We start from the raw sequence: 18,458 nt of genomic DNA, 5'->3' as shown, positions 1-18,458 counted from the left end.
AGGTCAAGACACGGTGGAGGTTGTTAACTGCTGCCTGTATGGTCTAGTCAGTTTTAACTCTTAAAGACACAAATGTCAGTAGTCTGTTCTGATCCATAGGGTTTTCATTGGCTCTATTTTGGAAGTAGATTGCCAGGCCTTTCTTCCTAGTCTCTCTTAATCTGAAGGCCTGCTGAAACGTGTCCCACCTGGGTAACCCGGCTGGTGTTTGACATACGGATGGTGTAGCTTGCAGCATCACAGTCTTTGCAAACCACCATGGTGCAAGGAGATGCCGAAAGATGGAGGCGGGAAGACACAACAGGCATTCCAGTATGTGTGTCCAGGGCTCGAGTGAGGACCACTCATTGTGGACAGAAACGCTGAGTGGCGAGTCCTCTGGGGAGCTGGGGGTCAGGGCCCCCAAGGCCTGTGCAATGATGTCTGCACACACAGGAGAGTGTTTGAGACAGGCTGGAACCGTGCCAGGCCCTGTCCTTTCTCCCTAGAGAGAACCTTTCACTCTTTGCTGAACCAACGCTTTAGAGCTTGGAAATTGATCTCCAGGGCCTGAAATCAGAGTCCATGATGCCTTTATGCTGAGAGAGAGGCATGCCCGGCTTTCCCAACGCTTCCTGAATAGAATACAAAATTCCCTTGGGCTTTCCAGCTGCCTTTGCTGGGGCTGGCAGCAAAGAGGTAGGAAAAAGCTTCTCTGCCCGCTGCCCCTGTGTTTCTCAGGGGGCAGCCCTGGCACTGGCTGTCCTAGTGGGGAGCATTTTCCTCCCCCGACTGCCGTGCCTTCCTTGGCATCCTGTCCTCAGAAGGCTGGGTGGATTTGCTTCTAATTCACATCAGATACTTGGGGTCATGAATTAGTCACTCGGCAAGGCTTCTCTGTGTTTTATCTCTCACAGGCTTCCGGTTTGCTTACAGATTGTCCCTGATTCATTTAGAGAGAGATCTGGCTCCTTCTTCAGAGCTTAGATTGCAAAACGAATTTTATCTTTGCAGAATTTTCAAACAGACACTAAGTATAATCTGTCCTTAGGAAAACTTTCTAAATGTTAAAACCCCAAACCTGCTTGCCGAGAACCAGCTCTGCCTCACAGGGATTCCCCGTCAGGTCTCCAGGCTTGTAAATCTTCACAGCAGCCAACTGCTCATCTTACCCTCGGAGCAACTGGTGGATTTGAACTGCTGACATTTGGGTTAAGAGTCCAACACATTAGAAACTCTGCCATCAGAGCTGCTTTAAATCCTGGATAGTTTGATTGTACCACTTCTGAAGTGTAAGATGTTTTAGCCTTTATTTTAAAGGAGCCGTGGTGGCAAATGAGAGAAGGATGGGCAGTGTCTTCCTGTTAAGATTTACCGCCTCAGAAACGTGACGGAGGGTCGCTAAGAGTCATGACCGCCTTGATGGCTGAGGGCCTGGCTTTGGTACGAGGACCTCTGGTGGTATAGTGTGTATGTGTCTAACTAGTAACTGAAGGTTGGTGGTTCCAATCCACCCACAGTTCTGATGGAGGAAAAGGAGGCTGTCTCTTCCAGTAAGTTACGATTTACAGCCTGGGAAACATGGTCGAGGGTGAGTTAGGGTCTACATGCTAGCAGGGGGGTTGCCTCCTTTTTTTCCTCTTTTCTTTCTGTTGCTTATAAGGAACTCTGGTGGCGCGTTGCTTAAACTTGTGCCCACTGAACTTGATCAGTCCAGTGAGGGTTGGTGGGTAGAACCCTGCCAGCATTTCTCAGGGAGAAGGATCTGGAAGGCAGCGTCCTTGATGGTGACGGCTGGGGAAACTCTGTGCAGTGACTCTGCTGACCTCGGCTTGATGGTCCCCAACGACAGCCACAACGTTTACTAAGGAAAAGTGACAGCCCATCACACTCACCATCGGTATCCTGTCGTCAGTATTACGTTCAGTTTGATGCAAACTCAGAGTGTGATGGGCAAAGAGTGAGACTCCCATATGAAGGTGGCACCATGGCCGGAGCAGAGTTGAGGAGGGGCCAGGAGAGGTGAAGGCCAGACGTGGAATTAGCCTGGGCCGACAGGGCATAGCCTAACCCTGGTCTGGAGACTGGGGGGCTGGGGTGCGTGCTGCCATCAGAGGCACTGTGTGTGTTCCCGTCACTGGGAAGGGAGAGCATAGGGGGGCTTGCTCCAGAGTCGAGGGGTGCACGTGTGAGGCTCAGCTTCACCTCTTACCAGCGTGTGGTCTTGTCATTGGTGTGCTGACCCCTATTCGTCCTGTGGTGCACAAAATCATGGACTGGACGCTCCTGAGGTCTCCTTCTCCTCCAGGATTCCAGTTCGTGGGCTTGAGCATGTGACGTCAGGAAGTCAGAGAGAAACATCTACGTCAACATCCTCACACACACAGACATACGTAGAACACACATGCAAACCCCCACATGTGGTTCTGTGAGAGTGAGTGTGCATCCTCACAGAGCCAGACAGGAATACATGTAGCGATACATATGTCAACAGGGAGCTCTCGTGGCTTGGAGGAAAAGGACCTGTGCTACCAACCAAAAGGTAGGTGGTTCAAATCCACCAGCTGCTCAGTGGGAGAAAGATGGGCAGTCTCCATCCATGTGATTTACTGTCTCTGAAAACCCACTGGAGGCTTAGCTATGAGTCAGTTCTGACGTGATGGTACAAAACAACATGTATGTCAATATATGCACACACACTGCCCCCTGCAGACCCCACAGATACACATTCATGTAACACAGGGTTCTGTAGGCGTGAATACGAATCATCAGAAAAGTCATAGATAAATCTATAGCTGTGTGTACACACCCCCCCATACACATGCGTGTCAATCACAGACCACACATACTCCACGGATGGTTCTGCGGACGTGAGTGTGAGGTGCTGGAAAATCAAACAGAAATATGTACATATTTGTGTGTGTGTGTGTGTGTGTGTGTACATACCACCACCACCTATGCACACCACACACTCCTCATAAAAACACAAATACTGCACCATATATACACATATACCATAATGCAAATACACATACACGCAACACAGTTGTACACACAATATACACCTACCAAAGCCAGCGTACATACACACCACACACATACACATGCCACACACATCCATACCACAAATACCACATCCCAGCACACCACACACTCCACCTGTACATACCACAGACACTTCCTCCACCCCCACCGCCCTGCATCCACACCACACACACATCCACACACACACACTGAACAGCTGAAGCACGAATGAAGGACTGTCCACAGTGCTGTCCAGATGGTGGTCTGGCAGCTCTGGCTTCCACTCAGGCTGTCCCCGTCTCTAACCGGGAATGTGGGTGCGGTGCGTGCTGGGTGGATGGAGGATGCTATGCAGAACCAGGGAACGTGGGTGCTGGGTGGGTGGAGGATGTTATGTTGAATCAGGGAATGTGGGTGCTGGATGGATGGAGGATGTTATGTGGAATCAGGGAACATGGGTGCTGGGTGCACAAGGTGATGTTACGTGGCATCAAGGAATGTGGGTGCTAGGTGGATGATGTTACACGGAATCAGGGAACGTGGGTGCTGGGTGGCTAGAGGTTGTTATGTGGCATCAGGGAATGTGGGTGCTGGGTGGATGAGCGGGTGCTATGTTGAATTGGGGAATGTGGGTTCAGCTAGTGGTTGTGGTGGGTGAGTAGAGGTTCAGTGTCTTCTCTGTGTGTGACTAGCCCCTCTGTCTCCTCAGTGGACGAGGCCTCCCTGGATGCCCCCACGCCCTCGTCACAGCGCTCGGAGCCCCCGCTGGAGGGCAGCCCCCTGCCCAGCACCACACACGTGGCCTTAACAGAAAGCAGCTCACCGCTCCTCCCCGCTTCTCACACCACCTTTTTTGACCAAGGACAAACGGCCCCCAGCATCCTCATGGGGAACTACGTGTCACTGAGGAACAAGGAGGTGGTCCCAGAAGATGACGAGATGGACAACTTTCTGCCAGACGCCCCCTGGACCACAACGCAGGCCCTCCCTCCCGCAGAGGATGTCACAGCCAGCCCACGAGGACTGCCCACAGACATCCCAGGAGCTGTGCTGACCCCATCCATACCCCTCAGTTCTCTTCATGTCCAAAAGGTGGCATCTGCTTGGTACCCCAGCACACAGCCAGCCCCCACAGACGCTGACCCCCAGGCTGGCCATTCCAGCCCGACTCCATCAGCCCTCGCCACCTCCAAGGGCTTGGCTCCGACCCTGAGCGGGAACTTGGTGCTCTATCCCACCCACAGCGTTGGGCTCTGGTCCAGTGGGACTGTGCCTGAGATGGTGGCTTCAGATGGGGAGGCTGGGGTGACCCCAGCCTTCAGTGTCCTGTCTTCAGTGCCTGAGACAATGGTCCATGGCCTTACTCGGCAGCCATTTCTTCCCTCGGTGGAGGCCACCCAGCTCCCCGAGCAGGTTCTAGAAGCAAGTAAGGATGACAGCTATGTGGAGGTGACCCCCACGTCCAGCTATGGCCTCGTGGGCACCATTTACCCGTGGATGTACCTGGCCACCCACCTCCCTGACACAGCCTTCACTTCCCGCAGCCACACAAATGACACTTGGTTTTCAGCCCCTTTGGCGTTTGAACCGTTTTCTACTTTATCGGCTGATGTTTCCCGTCACCTGTTTCTTGCTGACACTTCCAGTGCCATGTCTGCATTGCCCGATACCTCGGGGGTCCCCAGTCAAGTGGCCGAGGTGCCCATCCTGAGCCCCACACCACTCTCTGAAGTGCAGGCCTGGGTCTCATCCTGTGACCCGTTGCCTCAGTGGCCTCTGTCCTCGAGTCTCTTGGAGAAAGACATGGGCTCAGGTGACGGTCCGGAGACCTTGACCTTGACCAGCTGGCAAGCGAGCAGCCTCGGCCCACCAGCCAGTGTAGACATGACAGGCTTCCCTGAGTTTGAGGAGAACCCTCCTGAGTTTAACACGCTTTTCCCCTTGCGGCCTGTGGTCTCTCTCTCTTCTCCACCAGTGGTGACCTCAGACTTGAGCCTCGGAACAGCAGAGGTGGACACGCGTGGTGTCGTCTCCACTCTCATTCCTCCGCTGCATGACAGCCCTTCTGTCACTACGTCGCTGGACACTGTGGCCTTCAGCCCCCCCTGGCTTGTGGCCTCAGAAGTCATGCTGTCCAGCGTGGCGTCCATGCTTCCCTCCGTCCTCAACAGCGTTCACCTCCACTCATCTTCCTCGATCACGATGGACGTAAGCACCCTGAGGCTTGAGACCACAGAGCCAGGCCCTTCCATGCCCCAGAGTCTGGACCCTTCAGTTGACTCTTGGCTTTTCTCTCACCAAGAATCATCTCATTTTTCCCAGCACGAAATCACAAGTACTTTGGATTTTGTCTCTGGCTTCTTCTCAAGGCCTTCGCTGGAGCTCAGCGGCTTGGAGTCTCCGTCCTCACGAGTTCTGGCGTCCACGTCCTCTGTGCCCAGTGGACGGTGGACACCCACTTCTCAGGCCTCGTCTGTACTGGCGGAGTCCTTCACGTCGTCTGCCTCTGTCAGCTGGTGGCCTTCTCCGTCTCCCCCTAATTCCACGCACCTTGGCTCTTCCCAGCTCTGGCCAAGTGAGGATCTTCTTTCTAGCACGTTGCCTCTTCCACCTGGACCCTCTGAAATGCCGCCATCGCTGTCCAGTTTCCCAGCTGATTCTTCCACGTCCTCTGAAGCACCATCGATTTTGCTGACAGACTCTGGCCCTCATCTTACCTCAGTTTTTTCTGAAACTACCTCTCATTTTGAGTTCTCGCTCATTTCCCATGACTTTTCAGTCACTACACTGGCACCTTCCAGTTCTGCGTCTGCCTTTGACCTTGTAGTTGATGGGACTGTCTTAACATCATTGACTGTGTCTCATCCTCCACTCACGTCCACGCAGTCATCTTTCTTTCCAACTCCCATGCCTCCTGACGATGGCATCACCTCCACACATTACCACACGTCTGTCCTCCCCTCCTCTTCCACCATCACCCCCACCATGACCTCCTCAATAGTGGATGTGTCCCTGCCACCCATGTCCTCATTTGTCTCTGAGGTGACCCCTTCACCGTTCCTCACAGAGCCAATGTCTGTGGCCCCATCCTTGGTACCCACAGATTTACCAGCCAACACCTCCACTGAACCCAGCCCGTCTAATTCCAGTGCGGCTGCTGTTGGCACCGTTGACCCCACTCCCAGCCAGAGCAGCAAGAATGGAAGTGAGGATCTGCACGAGGCCTCCACAGCTCCTCCCCAGCCCTCACCTCCTCCGGGGACCACAGCCACTCCTGGAGCCATACTCGACACACCAGCCGTGGTCACCAGCAAGCCGCCGTATGTGTGTGATATCACCGTCCCCGATGCCTATCTCATCACAGCTGGTAAGGCCGCCTGCTTACGTCACTTCTCCTGGGGGGAGGGGTGATCCTGCTAAACTGGGTAATATCAGTAGTTAGTACACTAGGCTAACTGAAAGGTTGGAGGTTTGAGTCCACCCTGAGGTGGCTTGGTGTTCTGCATCTGAAATGTCAGTCATTGAAAACCCCATTGTAAAAAGGGTAAGGGCCACATGAGGATGGCAATACCTGACCTTCACCACCTTTACAAAGGGCACTGTTCCCTTTAGCGGTGTCAGCAACACAAAACGAATTCCCATGAGCTCACACACGCCCGCCATGCTGCTGTACCTTTTCACTCATCTCAGCGCCACTATTACAGCTTTACTGGTTCCTGAATCCAGTGAGCTTGCTCACAGACCATTCGGAATCAAAAGGTTATAATCCACGTTACTAGCAAAATAGTCAAGATGGCTTCTGAAACGTCCTTGCGGGTGCCTCAGCCTTGAGCCTCACGGCTTTAGACCCACGCTACAAAGCTCCTTGCTTCTTGTTGTGGACTGTAGAGTCGGAACCGACCCATAGCTGACCCTGCAGAGAGTTAATAGCATGGGAGGAGACTGCCCATCCTTCTCTTGTGGAGCAGCTGGTGGCCTCGAACCTTGTGCCTTCAGAGTTGCAACGCAGCTTGTTGCTACTAGGCCACCAGAGCTCTTAGTCCTGACAGTCCTGGCGCTCCCCTCCCCAGTCCTCCTACAAACTTGGGCAAAGGCTCCTAGCTCGATTCCGTGGCGTAGCCGTCCCGAAGCCCACTCTGTCTCACGTCAGGTCTCCGGCGTCTGCTGTGGCTGTTGTGTCTGTTGCTCCCCTAGGACCTCGTCTGGCTGGTACAAGAGTCTCTGGTCCTCAAGGATGAGTTGCATTCTCTTGCTTCTTCTTTTTCTGGTGGGAAAGATTTTTCTAATTGTGCTGCTGAATCCACTCAATTTAATGGGGACACTAGCTACTCTGCTTGTGGCTTGATGAGACTAGCCAGTCCCTCGTGGATAAGCTAGCACACACGTCACATATTCCTGTCCTTCCATGTGGCAGAGTGAGGAAGGGAGCTTGTGTAAACCCTTAACACCGCACCCATGGAGCCCAGTTCTACTCCGACACCTGTAGGGTCTCCATGAAGAGGAGTTGAGAACATAGCAATCCCCTCCCTCCACCCTCCACTACATGAAATGCTTAGGAGGCATTAGCATAGCAGATGGGGGTCAGAAAATCCCTGGGTGGGAGCCTTCAATCCTTGCCCACTCTTCTGGGTTATATGGTCTGTAATGTCACCCCTGCGAGCTCAGTCTCCTCACTTATTAGATAAAGATGATAGTGATGTCTGTGTCACTGGGGTATCGTAAAGATTTGATGGTATTACGTGCTGGTAGCCTTCCTGCCCCAGGGCCTGGCATGCAAGAAGCACACATAAAACCACTACTGATTAATAAGAGAACCAGCAAGAATGAATAAAAGATTAAAATCCACCCAGAAAGGTCTTGGTGGCACCTGTGTTTATAACCCACTGGGCACACAGATGGCATCATTAAAGCAGACTTTCACATTTCACCCCTTTGACGAGATGGACGCTGTATACGGGCACCTAGAGCAATTTCTTCTTCTTTTGCTGGTCTTTCTTTTCCCTGAAAGAGGAGAACTTTGCCTTTATATAGTCCTGTAAATCCCCTAGACAGGGAGCTCTGGTGGCTTAGTGGTAAGCAATTGCCCTGCCAGCACAAAGGTATGTGGTTCAAATCCACCAGCTACCTACCCTATGGGAGAGAGCTGGGCAGTCTCCTCTTGTGCGATTGGCTGCCTTTGCAAACCTGCCGGAGGGTCAGCTCTGGTTCGGTTCTGACTAGGTGGTACACCACAACACCCTGAGGGGAGAAAGACCCAGACTGACCAAATCATACCTGAACTTGGTTCAGACCTTGCCCTCTGCTAGGTCTGCAGCCCGAGTTACCAGCCGATCACGGGGCAGTTTTCTTACAGTTGTGCGGGTGGCCTCAGCTCTGATCATCCGTGGTTCGCGCGCTCGTGAGCAGATACAGGACTCACTTGAAGGGTAACTTCTGCTGACAGGCCCACTGGTCCAGGGTCTCCACTTTGCCTTCACGGGACATGACTTCTGTGGTCGGTGACACCTTGTGACAGCCAGGACGGATACATCCCATAGACACTGCAGGTTTAGTTCTATATCACCCCCAAAGGCCATAAAGTGAATTTTGGTTTCTTCATACTTGTAAAAGTTAATTCCCTGTTAAGTGGGGAAAAGCATGAGGAAGATGTTTGGAATACGGTAAGAATGACTAAAATGTGATCGAGAGACAAGAAGTGAGCTTGTGCTGTTGGAAACATGGCGCCTGCAGACTTGTTCCACACCGGGTTGTCATCCGCCGTCAGCGTCTGCAAGGTGCAGTGGAGTGCAGTGCAGTCAAGCATGGCGCGCACATACTTAGCGTGTGTCAGGAGCTTCTGGAAACGCTAGCAAACTGTGGGTGAATGAAGACTTGGTCCCAGCCTTCGAGGAGCTCTGCCTCCAGTGGGGACAGGTCATGCTCTGAGAACCCTTGGTGGTTGCAGGAACAATGGCTGAAGCAGAGTTCCAAAAGGAAGAATAGACTTGGTCTCCAGTCTTCATAGATCCCCCATTTGCTAAGTTACCTGCTTGCATTTTTGGTCATTTACAAGTTGAAAGAGGGCAGAATGCCTCTGTTACTAATTTTAAAACTTAAAAAGAAAAATGGAACACAAAGCCGTAACATTTTCTGGTTCTGCTTTCCGAGATGTTTGTACACGAGGAAAGCATACAAAACGGTGAAAAAGTGGAGTGTGGAGACAGGCTTTGACACCTAGGAAAGGAGCCTTTTATCTCAGTGCAAATTTTTAGTAGAACTTTTTAGATGCGAAGAAAGTTTAATATCAATAAGATTCTTTTATGAGGAATATTTTGTTACCTACATCAATACAGAGGAATTGTCACGATCTTTTTCATCTGATGGTTAATGGTAGGATCTTTTTACTGCTCTGAAAAGTGAGGCTGGAAGACCTTTTTTTAAAATTTATTTTATTTTATTCTTTCTACTAGTTTATTTACAAAATTCTAATACAAATTCAAACAAATTCTTTCAATTTCCCCCATCACACTCCCCAACAAATTGTACAGTCCAATGATTAATTCCCTCTTCCCCCTGCACATCCACATCCCTCTGCTTCCAGCCTCTCCCACCCCTCCTGGATCCTTATACTCATTCTACAATAATGGTCTTATACAATATTTATCCTTGTGGGACTGAGTTCACCCGGCATAATGTTCTCCAGTCCCGCCCTAGGATCCAAAGTTATTCCTCCTGTATGCTGCATAGTATTCCATTGTGTGAATGTACCATACTTTCTCAATCCATTTGTTTGTGGTTGGAGATTTGGGCTGTTTCCATGTTCTTGCGATGGTGAATAATGCTGCTATGAATGTTGGTGTACAAATCTCAGTTTGTGCCTTAGTTCTCATATTCTCAGGGTATATTCCAAGTAGTGGAATAGCTGGGTCATATAGAATTTCTATGTTCAGGGTTTTTTTTGTTATTAATTTTAATGAAAATTTACAGAGACTTAGGTTTTTCAGTCATTCATTGTTGCACTCTTCTCCCTGCCCACCCTCTCCACCCATGTTCAGCTTTTTGAGCAAGCGCCAAAATGCCTAGGGTTGAAGACCTTTTATAGAGAATGTGAAGTAGTTTATTATTTTTCTAATCAATTTAGAAAAATTATTTGAGGGAGAATTTCAGAGGAACTTGGTTTTTCATTCAAGGTTCATCTACATCTTGTTTTGTAACTATCTCCGTGATGTGATGACACTTCCCACTTCCTGGCGGGGATTCTTATTTCTGCTAATCCATCCTCCCTGCCCCTTCGTGCCTTCTGGGCATTCTCCTTGGACAAGTACTGCTCTTCTGACCGTACATGATTGGTTATTCTAGGGTGTAAGTGTTTCCCTGTGTGACTGTTCACCTTACAGACTTGTCTACTGTTTAGCTGAAAGTGGAGCCAGAAGGGTGAGTTTTGTTCCACATTTAAGGGTGTCTAAAGGCTGTAGACGAGGCCTTTCCACCAGTTTCTTTCAGAATAGTTAACCTGGACCTTCTTTTTTAATAAACAAAATTTTTCTTTTATACTGGTTTACTTAGAGTTTGTATACATTGTTTTTCACACCGGATCTTTCCTATTTCCTTTATCCACCCCTCCCTGCACCCATCAAATTGTGTGACTCTATGATTAACCCCCCCACCCAATCCTCATCCCTCTGCTCTCCCCCCTTGGATCCTCATACTCGTTCTACACTAATGGTCTTATACAGTATTTGTCTTATGGGACTGAGTTAGTTCACTCCGCATAATATTCTCCAGTCCCTCCCAAATTTTAACAAGTGTTTTGAGTTCCCCCCACATTTTGTGTCACTCTACTGAAAATCTTCTGTGATTCCTTTCAAGTGTTCATTGATGGTGGTCAGGATCTGGTTTGGTTGGGTAACATCTCAAGGTCTTTTAATATACTGGAACGTTATGGAAATAACATGAGTGCTGTTTTGTTGAAAACTGCACAAACTCCTTGATGTTCTTACTCAGAGTTTTAAAGCCTCCCATTAGCCATGAGTGCCTGTGTTGGTTACCCAGGGCTGCAGGAACAAAAGGCCACAGCTGAATGGTTTAAGAGAACACAGTCTCAGAGCCCTGGAGGCGGGCAGCAGAGGGCAGGAAGTTGGTCCCTCCAAGGCTCCTGTCTCTCTCCTGGCTCCTGGTGGCTCCAGGCGTCCCTTGTTAGGCAGCTTCAGTGTCACCTGATACCTTGCTTCTATCTCCCTGTCCCTGTGTCCCTCCTCCTCTTTTATAAGGACATCACTCACATGGGATTAGGACCCACCCAGCTCCACTCTGACCTCATGTTACCCTAACTGATACCTTTCAAAGACCTATTTCCAAACGGGATTGTGTTTGCAGGTACAGAGGCAGAGTGAACAGGCCTTTTTGGGGGGGGAGAGACAGAGTGCAATCCCTAAAAGGGCAATCTCAATCTCTCCCTAAGAGAAGGATTGGCATTTACTCGGATCAAGTGGACAAAGAACCTTAGCCCTGGTGGGCCCCAGCTCGTCTGTCCCAGCTGCACCCTGAGATGCTGGGAGCAGTTTCCCCCCTAACTTCAAGATCTCCACCTCCGTGGAAGTTGTTAGCAGCACTTAGACCTACAGTGCTTGATTTCCATCTGGGTTTTGTTTCCAAAAGCAGCCGTGGGCGCCGCTGGCACACACTGCCCAGTGAGCCTCTGCCAGGACTGCGTCCTTCCTGATGAAACTAATGTTCTTGTCCTTGGCTTGAACCGCAGTGCTGGCCCGCAGAGCTGTGCAGGAGTACATCATCATGTCCATCAAGGAGGTGCTGCGTGTCCACTTCAACCGGGCTGTGGAGCTGAAGGTGAGTCCCTGATGGAGGGCAGGGTCGGGTACAGGCTCACCAGTGTGGCTGATCGAGCTTCTCCATTCTCCTGGTGAACCCCTGCTCAGCCTCCTCAGAGCAGCCTTTCCTGACCCTCTGAGGTCAGATTCTGTCTCCTAGTAGTGCCTCAATGAGGCTGGTCACTCACCCAAAAGTTGCTGGTTCAGTCCTGCCTTGTGGCACCATGGAAGAAAGTCTTGGTGGTTTACTTCCATGAAGACGTCAACCAAGAAGCCCCATGAGCTGCTGTGCTTAGTCACATGTGAGGAGGGGGTCGCCTTGATTCCAAGACGGCGCCGCTGCAGCGGTGTGGGCTTGGTTTGTTTTTCTAATTAGTGAGAGAGTGAGTGGGAGGACAAGTGGCTGTTTGGTCTGGGTTACATGAAAGGATTAGAGGTTCCATTATGTTTCAGAGCGAGTGTCATACTTTTCATGCAAATGATGCACATGGGGTATGCCAAGACTGTTTATTACCAGATTATGTCATTTCCCAGTGTTAATTATGTGGACACTTCTCCCCGAACTTTTTATGTTGAATTGGGTGAAAGTCTACAGAGCACATTCATTTTTTGACAACAATTCGTACACTGATGCAGTTCCCATGCCGTGATGGCGTCCTCCCCTCCACAGTTCCCACACTGTCATGGGGCCCTGCCCTCCACAGTTCCAACGCCATCACGGCGCCCTGCCTTCCATGGTTCCCACGCCGTGAGGGCACCCTGCCTTCCACGGTTCCCACGCCGTCACGGCGCCCTGCCTTCCATGGTTCCCACGCCGTAAGGGCACCCTGTCCTCCACGGTTCCCACGCTGTGAGGGCACTCTGCCCTCCATGGTTCCCACGCCGTCACAGCATCCTGCCTTCCATGGTTCCCACGCCGTGAGGGCACCCTGTCCTCCACGGTTCCCACGCCGTCACGGCGCCCTGCCCTCCATGGTTCCCACACCGTGAGGGCACCCTGCCCTCCATGGTTCCCACGCCGTCACAGTGCCCTGCCTTCCATGGTTCCCATACCGTGAGGGCACCCTGTCCTCCATGGTTCCCACACCGTGAGGGTGTCCTGTCCTCCGTGGTTCCCATGCCGTCACAGCGCCCAGCCCTCCACAGTTCCCACGTCGTCACGGCGCCCTGCCTTCCATGGTTCCCACGCTGTCATGGCGCCCTGCCCTCCACGGTTTCCACACTGTCGCAGCGCCCAGCCCTCCATGGTTCCCAAGCCATCATGGCACCCAGCCCTCCATGGTTCCCACACCGTCACGGTGCCCTGCCCTCCATGGTTCCCACGCTATCATGGCACCCTGCCTTCCACCTGCATGTGCTGGTTATTTATGGGTTGTTTTTTTTTTGAGAAAAATTTGTATTTAGAATTAGCCAGCTGGACTCAGTTTAGATGATCCCAATTTTGTTGGCAACATCCAAAGCATCATAGTCAGGAGTAGTTTGAACATAGGCCTTCTTCTCTCCATCAGGCCTGATCAAAGTGTTGACCTTGGCCACATCAATGTCACAGAGCATCTGTACAACTTGTTTAATTTGGTGCTTGTTGGCCTTGACATCCACAGTGAACACAAGTGTGTTGTTATCTCCTGCCTTCTTCATGGCCGACTCAGTGGTCAGGGGAAACTTGATGATGGCATAGTGGTCAAGCTTGTTTCTCCTGGGAGCCTCTTCCGGGGGTATTTGGGCTGCCGTCGGAGTCTCAGCGTCTTAGGTCACCAGAAGGTGGATAACGTGCGGATATTCTTTTTTTTTTTTTTGGCTGTGGACGCCCTTCAGGACGCCTTCTTGGTCTTTAATGCCTTTGCTTTGGCTTCAGTTTTGGGAGGGGCAGGGGCTTCCTTCTTCACTTTCGGTGCCACCTTCATAGAAAGGCCCCGTTTGTCCCTCTTGCCTACACCTTCCTGCCTGCGGACTTTTGCCCCCAGGCACTGGCTTTCCTTTTGATCTGTGATGACAGGTCCTTTTGATTGTTCTCAGGACTGTGCTCTTCTAAGGTGTTGTTGGCTTATAGGTTGGTCTGTTGTTTTGCTGACCATTGAACTACAGGGGTGAGTTCAGGCTTGAAGGGTGTCCAAGGTCTGTAGGCTTGAGGGTTCTCCCATCTCTGTCAGCTTAGTAAATAGTCTGTCCTGTTATTTGCCAAAAATATGGTATTTTTCTGTATATTCAATTTCTGGGTCTTGTATAGTGACATTATGCTACTTCTCCTTGTACCTGGATGAGCTCAGGAAAGTCACATTCTATGCTATGATGTCCCCGAGGAGAGCCTCTGTGGGTAACTAAGAAGGTGGGAAAGGGCCTGTCCCAGGGAGATGTGTGGTGGGCTGTTGAGTCTGAACCAACTCCTAGCTGACCCTCCAGCAGGTTTTCAGCGGCAGTAAATTGCATGAGAGGAGGTTGCTCATCCTTCCCAGTGGAGCACCTGGTGGGTTTGAACTCTGTGCCTTTGGGATTGCAGTGCAGCTCTTATCGCTGTGTACCATGCACAGGAACAAAACCGTGTCTGCTCTCGTGATGTCCTCACCATCTCTGTCCTGCTAAGCCTCATCCTGTCAGTCTGTTTCATTGGACATCTTCCTCTTTCTCTGACCCTCCACCTTCCCCAGCATGATGTCCTTTCCCAAGGACTGACCCCTCGTGACAACACGCACAAAGTCTGTGAGCTGAAGTTTCACCATCCTGTTTCTAAGGAGCGGAGGCTCTTGCTGTGTGTTCCCAAGACAGACTTGTTTGCTGTTTTGTCTGCACCTGGGGCATTCAGTCTCTTCTCCAACACTGCAATCCGAAGGTACAATGTGAAGAAACACTGCTCCCTTCATTTCACATGACCACCAGTTTCTGATTTCTTTTATCAACACAACATCTGTGTGGTTTGATTTACAGCCCCCTTGCAATTAACGGTAGCATTTCCCTTGTTCTCTTTGTGTCTCAGGTCTATGAGATCTTCCCCGACTTCACTTTCCTGGTGACGTCCAGCCCGTTTGTGTACACTGCGATATCGGTGATAAACGTGCTTGTTGGGAGCAAGCTGGTGCGTGACCAGACACCTCTAATCCTGTCCCTGCGACCATCCTTCTCGCTGCCCGATGCCAGGTTCCAAGTCCAGACAGGTGAGAAAAAGGGGCTGCTTTGACGGGTAAATAGAATCGTGTTTTATATTTCATAGATTGAAAACTGTTCCAGGCAGTGCTCATTTTACTGTGTTTCACAGGTACCACATCTTGTGTGTTTTGTTTTAACTTGTGGCAATCCTGTGTCGTGCACGCCTGTCGGTGCCACTTTCCAGCTCTGTGTGTTCACTCAGTGTCTCTGTGGCACGTTCTGGCCATTGTTGCAATGTTTCAGACTTTCCACTCACTGTTGCATGTTTCATTATGTGCTGCGAGTACTGCTTTGACATGCACTGGAAACGAAAAGATGCATGTGACCTGCTCTATTTCGATATTCACTTTACTATAGTGATTTGGAACTGAGCCTACAAGATCTCCGAGTTGTGCTTCCCTTTCACTTTAAAAAGCTTTGCAGCGGTGTGCAATCTCAGATGTACACAGACATGCACAGAGAGCTTAATAAACTCATGTTGCCATCAGCCAGCTCCAACAAGGATGCCAAACCTTCATCTCTCATACTTTGGACATGTTTCTGGGGGCAGGGGGGGGGCTAAGCCAAAGAGAGGAAGACCCTCCATCGAGATGGTCTGACGCAGTGACTGCAGCAGTGGGCTCCAGTGTGTCAGAGATGGTGAGGATGGCACAGGATGGACAGAGCTCAGATCTGTTGTTCATAATTGCTCCAATCAGTGGCACCTAACAGCAACCACACATGCATGCATACACAAGTGTGTATGTGTGTGTTTATGTTGCTGTTGTTGCATACTATCAAGTGAGAACCCGCTCATAGCTGACTTTCCAGTGGGTTTTCAGAGGCAGAAAATCACATGGGAGGAGATTGCCCATCTTTCTCCCTAGAGCAGCTGGTGGGTTACGTGGCTTTGGTGGCAGCTCAGCTCCTCCCCACTAGGCTACCAGCGCTCCCTACGTATGTTTATACACAGGCGTAATAGCTATCGGCAGCATATTATCATCACCTCCAATATTAACAATTATCTTTTAATATAATTTCCATTTTTACTATGGGTATTTTAAAACATATAAGAAAGTAGATAGAAAAGTATATTAAGTCCACATATAGTTGTCACTAAACTTTAAAAATTATCAACTTCTTGTCAGTTTTATTTCACCTATCCTCCACAAAGCCTGGAAGCAGGAGCGGCATCCATTTCTGAAATGCCTTGCCTCTGGAAACTCTGTGCACGAACAGTGCTCAAGGCCTTTCGTTCATAGGGTCACTGTGAGTCGTCTACGACTCGACGGCACCTCACAACAACAACAATCCTCCATAAGCTCATTTAAGGAAGTTAGAATGTGTCATGGGTGGGGGTGGGGAGGTTTGTTAGGAGTCAGTCAACTTGATAATACCTAACAATGACAAGGACTGTTGTGTATCATTATTATTATTATCATTATTTTTTAGAATAAACACCTTTAATCCATGTGTTAAAGTGGGAGGGGGAGATTATTTGCCTGCTGTGTCTTGATTTTCCTCTGACAGAGTTCCAGCTCCCTGCCCTCTCATACATAGCCTTCCACACACAGCCCTCCCCTGCACAGCCCTCCCCTGCACAGCCCTCCCTCCCACAGCCCTCCCGCCCTGCTGGAACCACTTTTCTAGAAGAGTTTGGCCTTCTTTTTCCTTTGTTTTTTTTTTCCTTCTGAATTTTCTTTGATCACCTTTTGTTTGAAATATCATCTTCCTCAGGAATCAGCTTGGCCGCCTTCTTGCGACCCAGGGGCCGTGCACGTGGGACTCGTAGCACAGGCAGTACGGTGGGCTGTCAGTGAGCATGGTGGTGTTCTTCACTCGGGTCTTGGTTCAGGCCAGCTCACTCTTGGAGGCACTGTAGACAACATTAGTAATCTTTGTTTTGCAGAGCCCTGGAGAAGTTCCCATTTCCAGTCTTAGGGCCGATACCTCTTGTTGCCTCCTCTCACACAACCCGTATACGGCAGGGCCCAGACTTAGTGCTGGCAGCCGGGTGCCCCAGCTTGCACTCTGCTTCTTGGGGGGCAGTTTTCTCTACCCCTGGTCTGCGGCGCTTGTGCCAGTTGTCCCGGGAGATGCCCATCACACTGAGCTGGCTGGAGAGTGAGGACAAGGATTGTTTAAGACGAATCCTGGAGAGCAAGACATTTCACCTGGAAATCTTTAAGAATGCTTCCCCCACTGACATAGCTTTGTGTCTTTTTTAAACTGTTTAAATTTGCATGATGTTTTTACATCTTGTGGAATTGATAACAATTCTTTCATCTCCTCTAATTTCGTTGGTTGTCTTATTTAAATGAGGGTCAGTTTAAGAAAGAAAGACCCTCGATGAGAGGGAGTAACACTGTTACTGCAGCAGTGGGCTGACACACGTCAGGGATGGGGAGGAAGGAAGGCGCAGGAGCGGGCGAAGTGTGAGTCTTTCGTACGTAGAGCCAGAGCCCTCTCAGCGGCACCTAACAACAACAACAATCAGGAATAATTAAGTTCGTTTGCATGTATCATCTTTCATCGTTCTGTTGCCAAGTGTCTCACATTCTAGAACAATCCTCCTACTTTCTTTCTGAATGGCATTAATTTATAGGTATTCCATGGACTGCTAAAAGAACAAACAAGTATGTCTCAAAATGAAATCAAAGTGCTCCTTACAGACAAGAATGGGGAAACTTGTCTCACATAGTTTGGGTATATGGTCAGGAGGGGTCAGTCCTTGGAAGAAGACGTCAATCATGCTTATATTTTAGGAAACACTGAGGGCCAGTGAAAGAGAGGAAGACCCTCGACAAGGTGGATTGAGAATATCAGAGATGATGAGGACGGTCCAGGACACGGCAGGGCTTATGGGGTCACTGTGAGTCATAGTTGACTCGATGGCACCTAATAACACGAAGACAGTCTGGACGTGGCTGATCACTTCCTGCGGTGCTGCTGACCTGTTTGTCTTTGCTCTGTAACGTCTTCCTGGAGCCTGAGCTGGACTGTCCAGTGAGGTTCCCACCAGCCACGCAGGACTCTTTAAAGTTCGGTCCTGCAGTCACACTGGCCACACTTCAAGGGCTCAGTCACCCTGTGACTAATGAACGACCCCCCCATGGAACACTGGTGAACTCCAAACACTTTTTCATTGCAGGAAGCTCTGCTGAACAGCCCTGATCAAGGGCTTGATTAGCAGGGTTTGCAAGGACACTTCGTGGGTGGTTCTGGGTCCTTTATCAGGAGATAGGAGGTCTGGCTTTCCCATGGTAACAAATGATGCTCGGCAATCCCAGCTTGCCTCTTCGTTCCAGAATATTCCATCTGTGCATGCTCTGTGCACTCAGGGATGATTACTGGCTGCAAGGCAGTGATTTGCTAATTCTGGTTAGCCAGAAAGGTTGGAAGTTCTTTTTTTTTTTTAATTAAATTTTATTTTTTTTATTATTTTTGTGTGCATGTACCGTCAAATCAGATCTGACTGGTACAGGAGGAGATTGTCCCTCCTTCCCCGGCAGAGCATCTGGTGGATTC

At 50.1% G+C, this 18,458-nt stretch overlaps 1 protein-coding gene across 1 annotated transcript in view; it reads left to right on the top strand.

The window, feature by feature from the left end:
• The first annotated feature begins 1,560 nt into the window (after positions 1–1,560).
• KIAA1549 (KIAA1549 ortholog) overlaps positions 1,561–18,458 on the top strand; it is a 72,152-nt gene continuing 55,254 nt past the window's right edge. The window contains exons 1-4 of the mRNA XM_006887215.1: positions 1,561–1,570; positions 3,713–6,370; positions 11,741–11,829; positions 14,782–14,959. Of these exons, the coding sequence (XP_006887277.1) occupies positions 1,561–1,570; positions 3,713–6,370; positions 11,741–11,829; positions 14,782–14,959 (2,935 nt within the window). The remainder of the gene's footprint in view (positions 1,571–3,712; positions 6,371–11,740; positions 11,830–14,781; positions 14,960–18,458) is intronic.

The sequence above is a fragment of the Elephantulus edwardii genome, unplaced genomic scaffold (assembly GCF_000299155.1).
Source record: "Elephantulus edwardii isolate Elephantulus edwardi_28Jun2011 unplaced genomic scaffold, EleEdw1.0 scaffold00055, whole genome shotgun sequence".
Lineage (NCBI taxonomy): Eukaryota > Metazoa > Chordata > Mammalia > Macroscelidea > Macroscelididae > Elephantulus > Elephantulus edwardii.
This window is presented reverse-complemented; position numbering and strand designations above follow the sequence as displayed.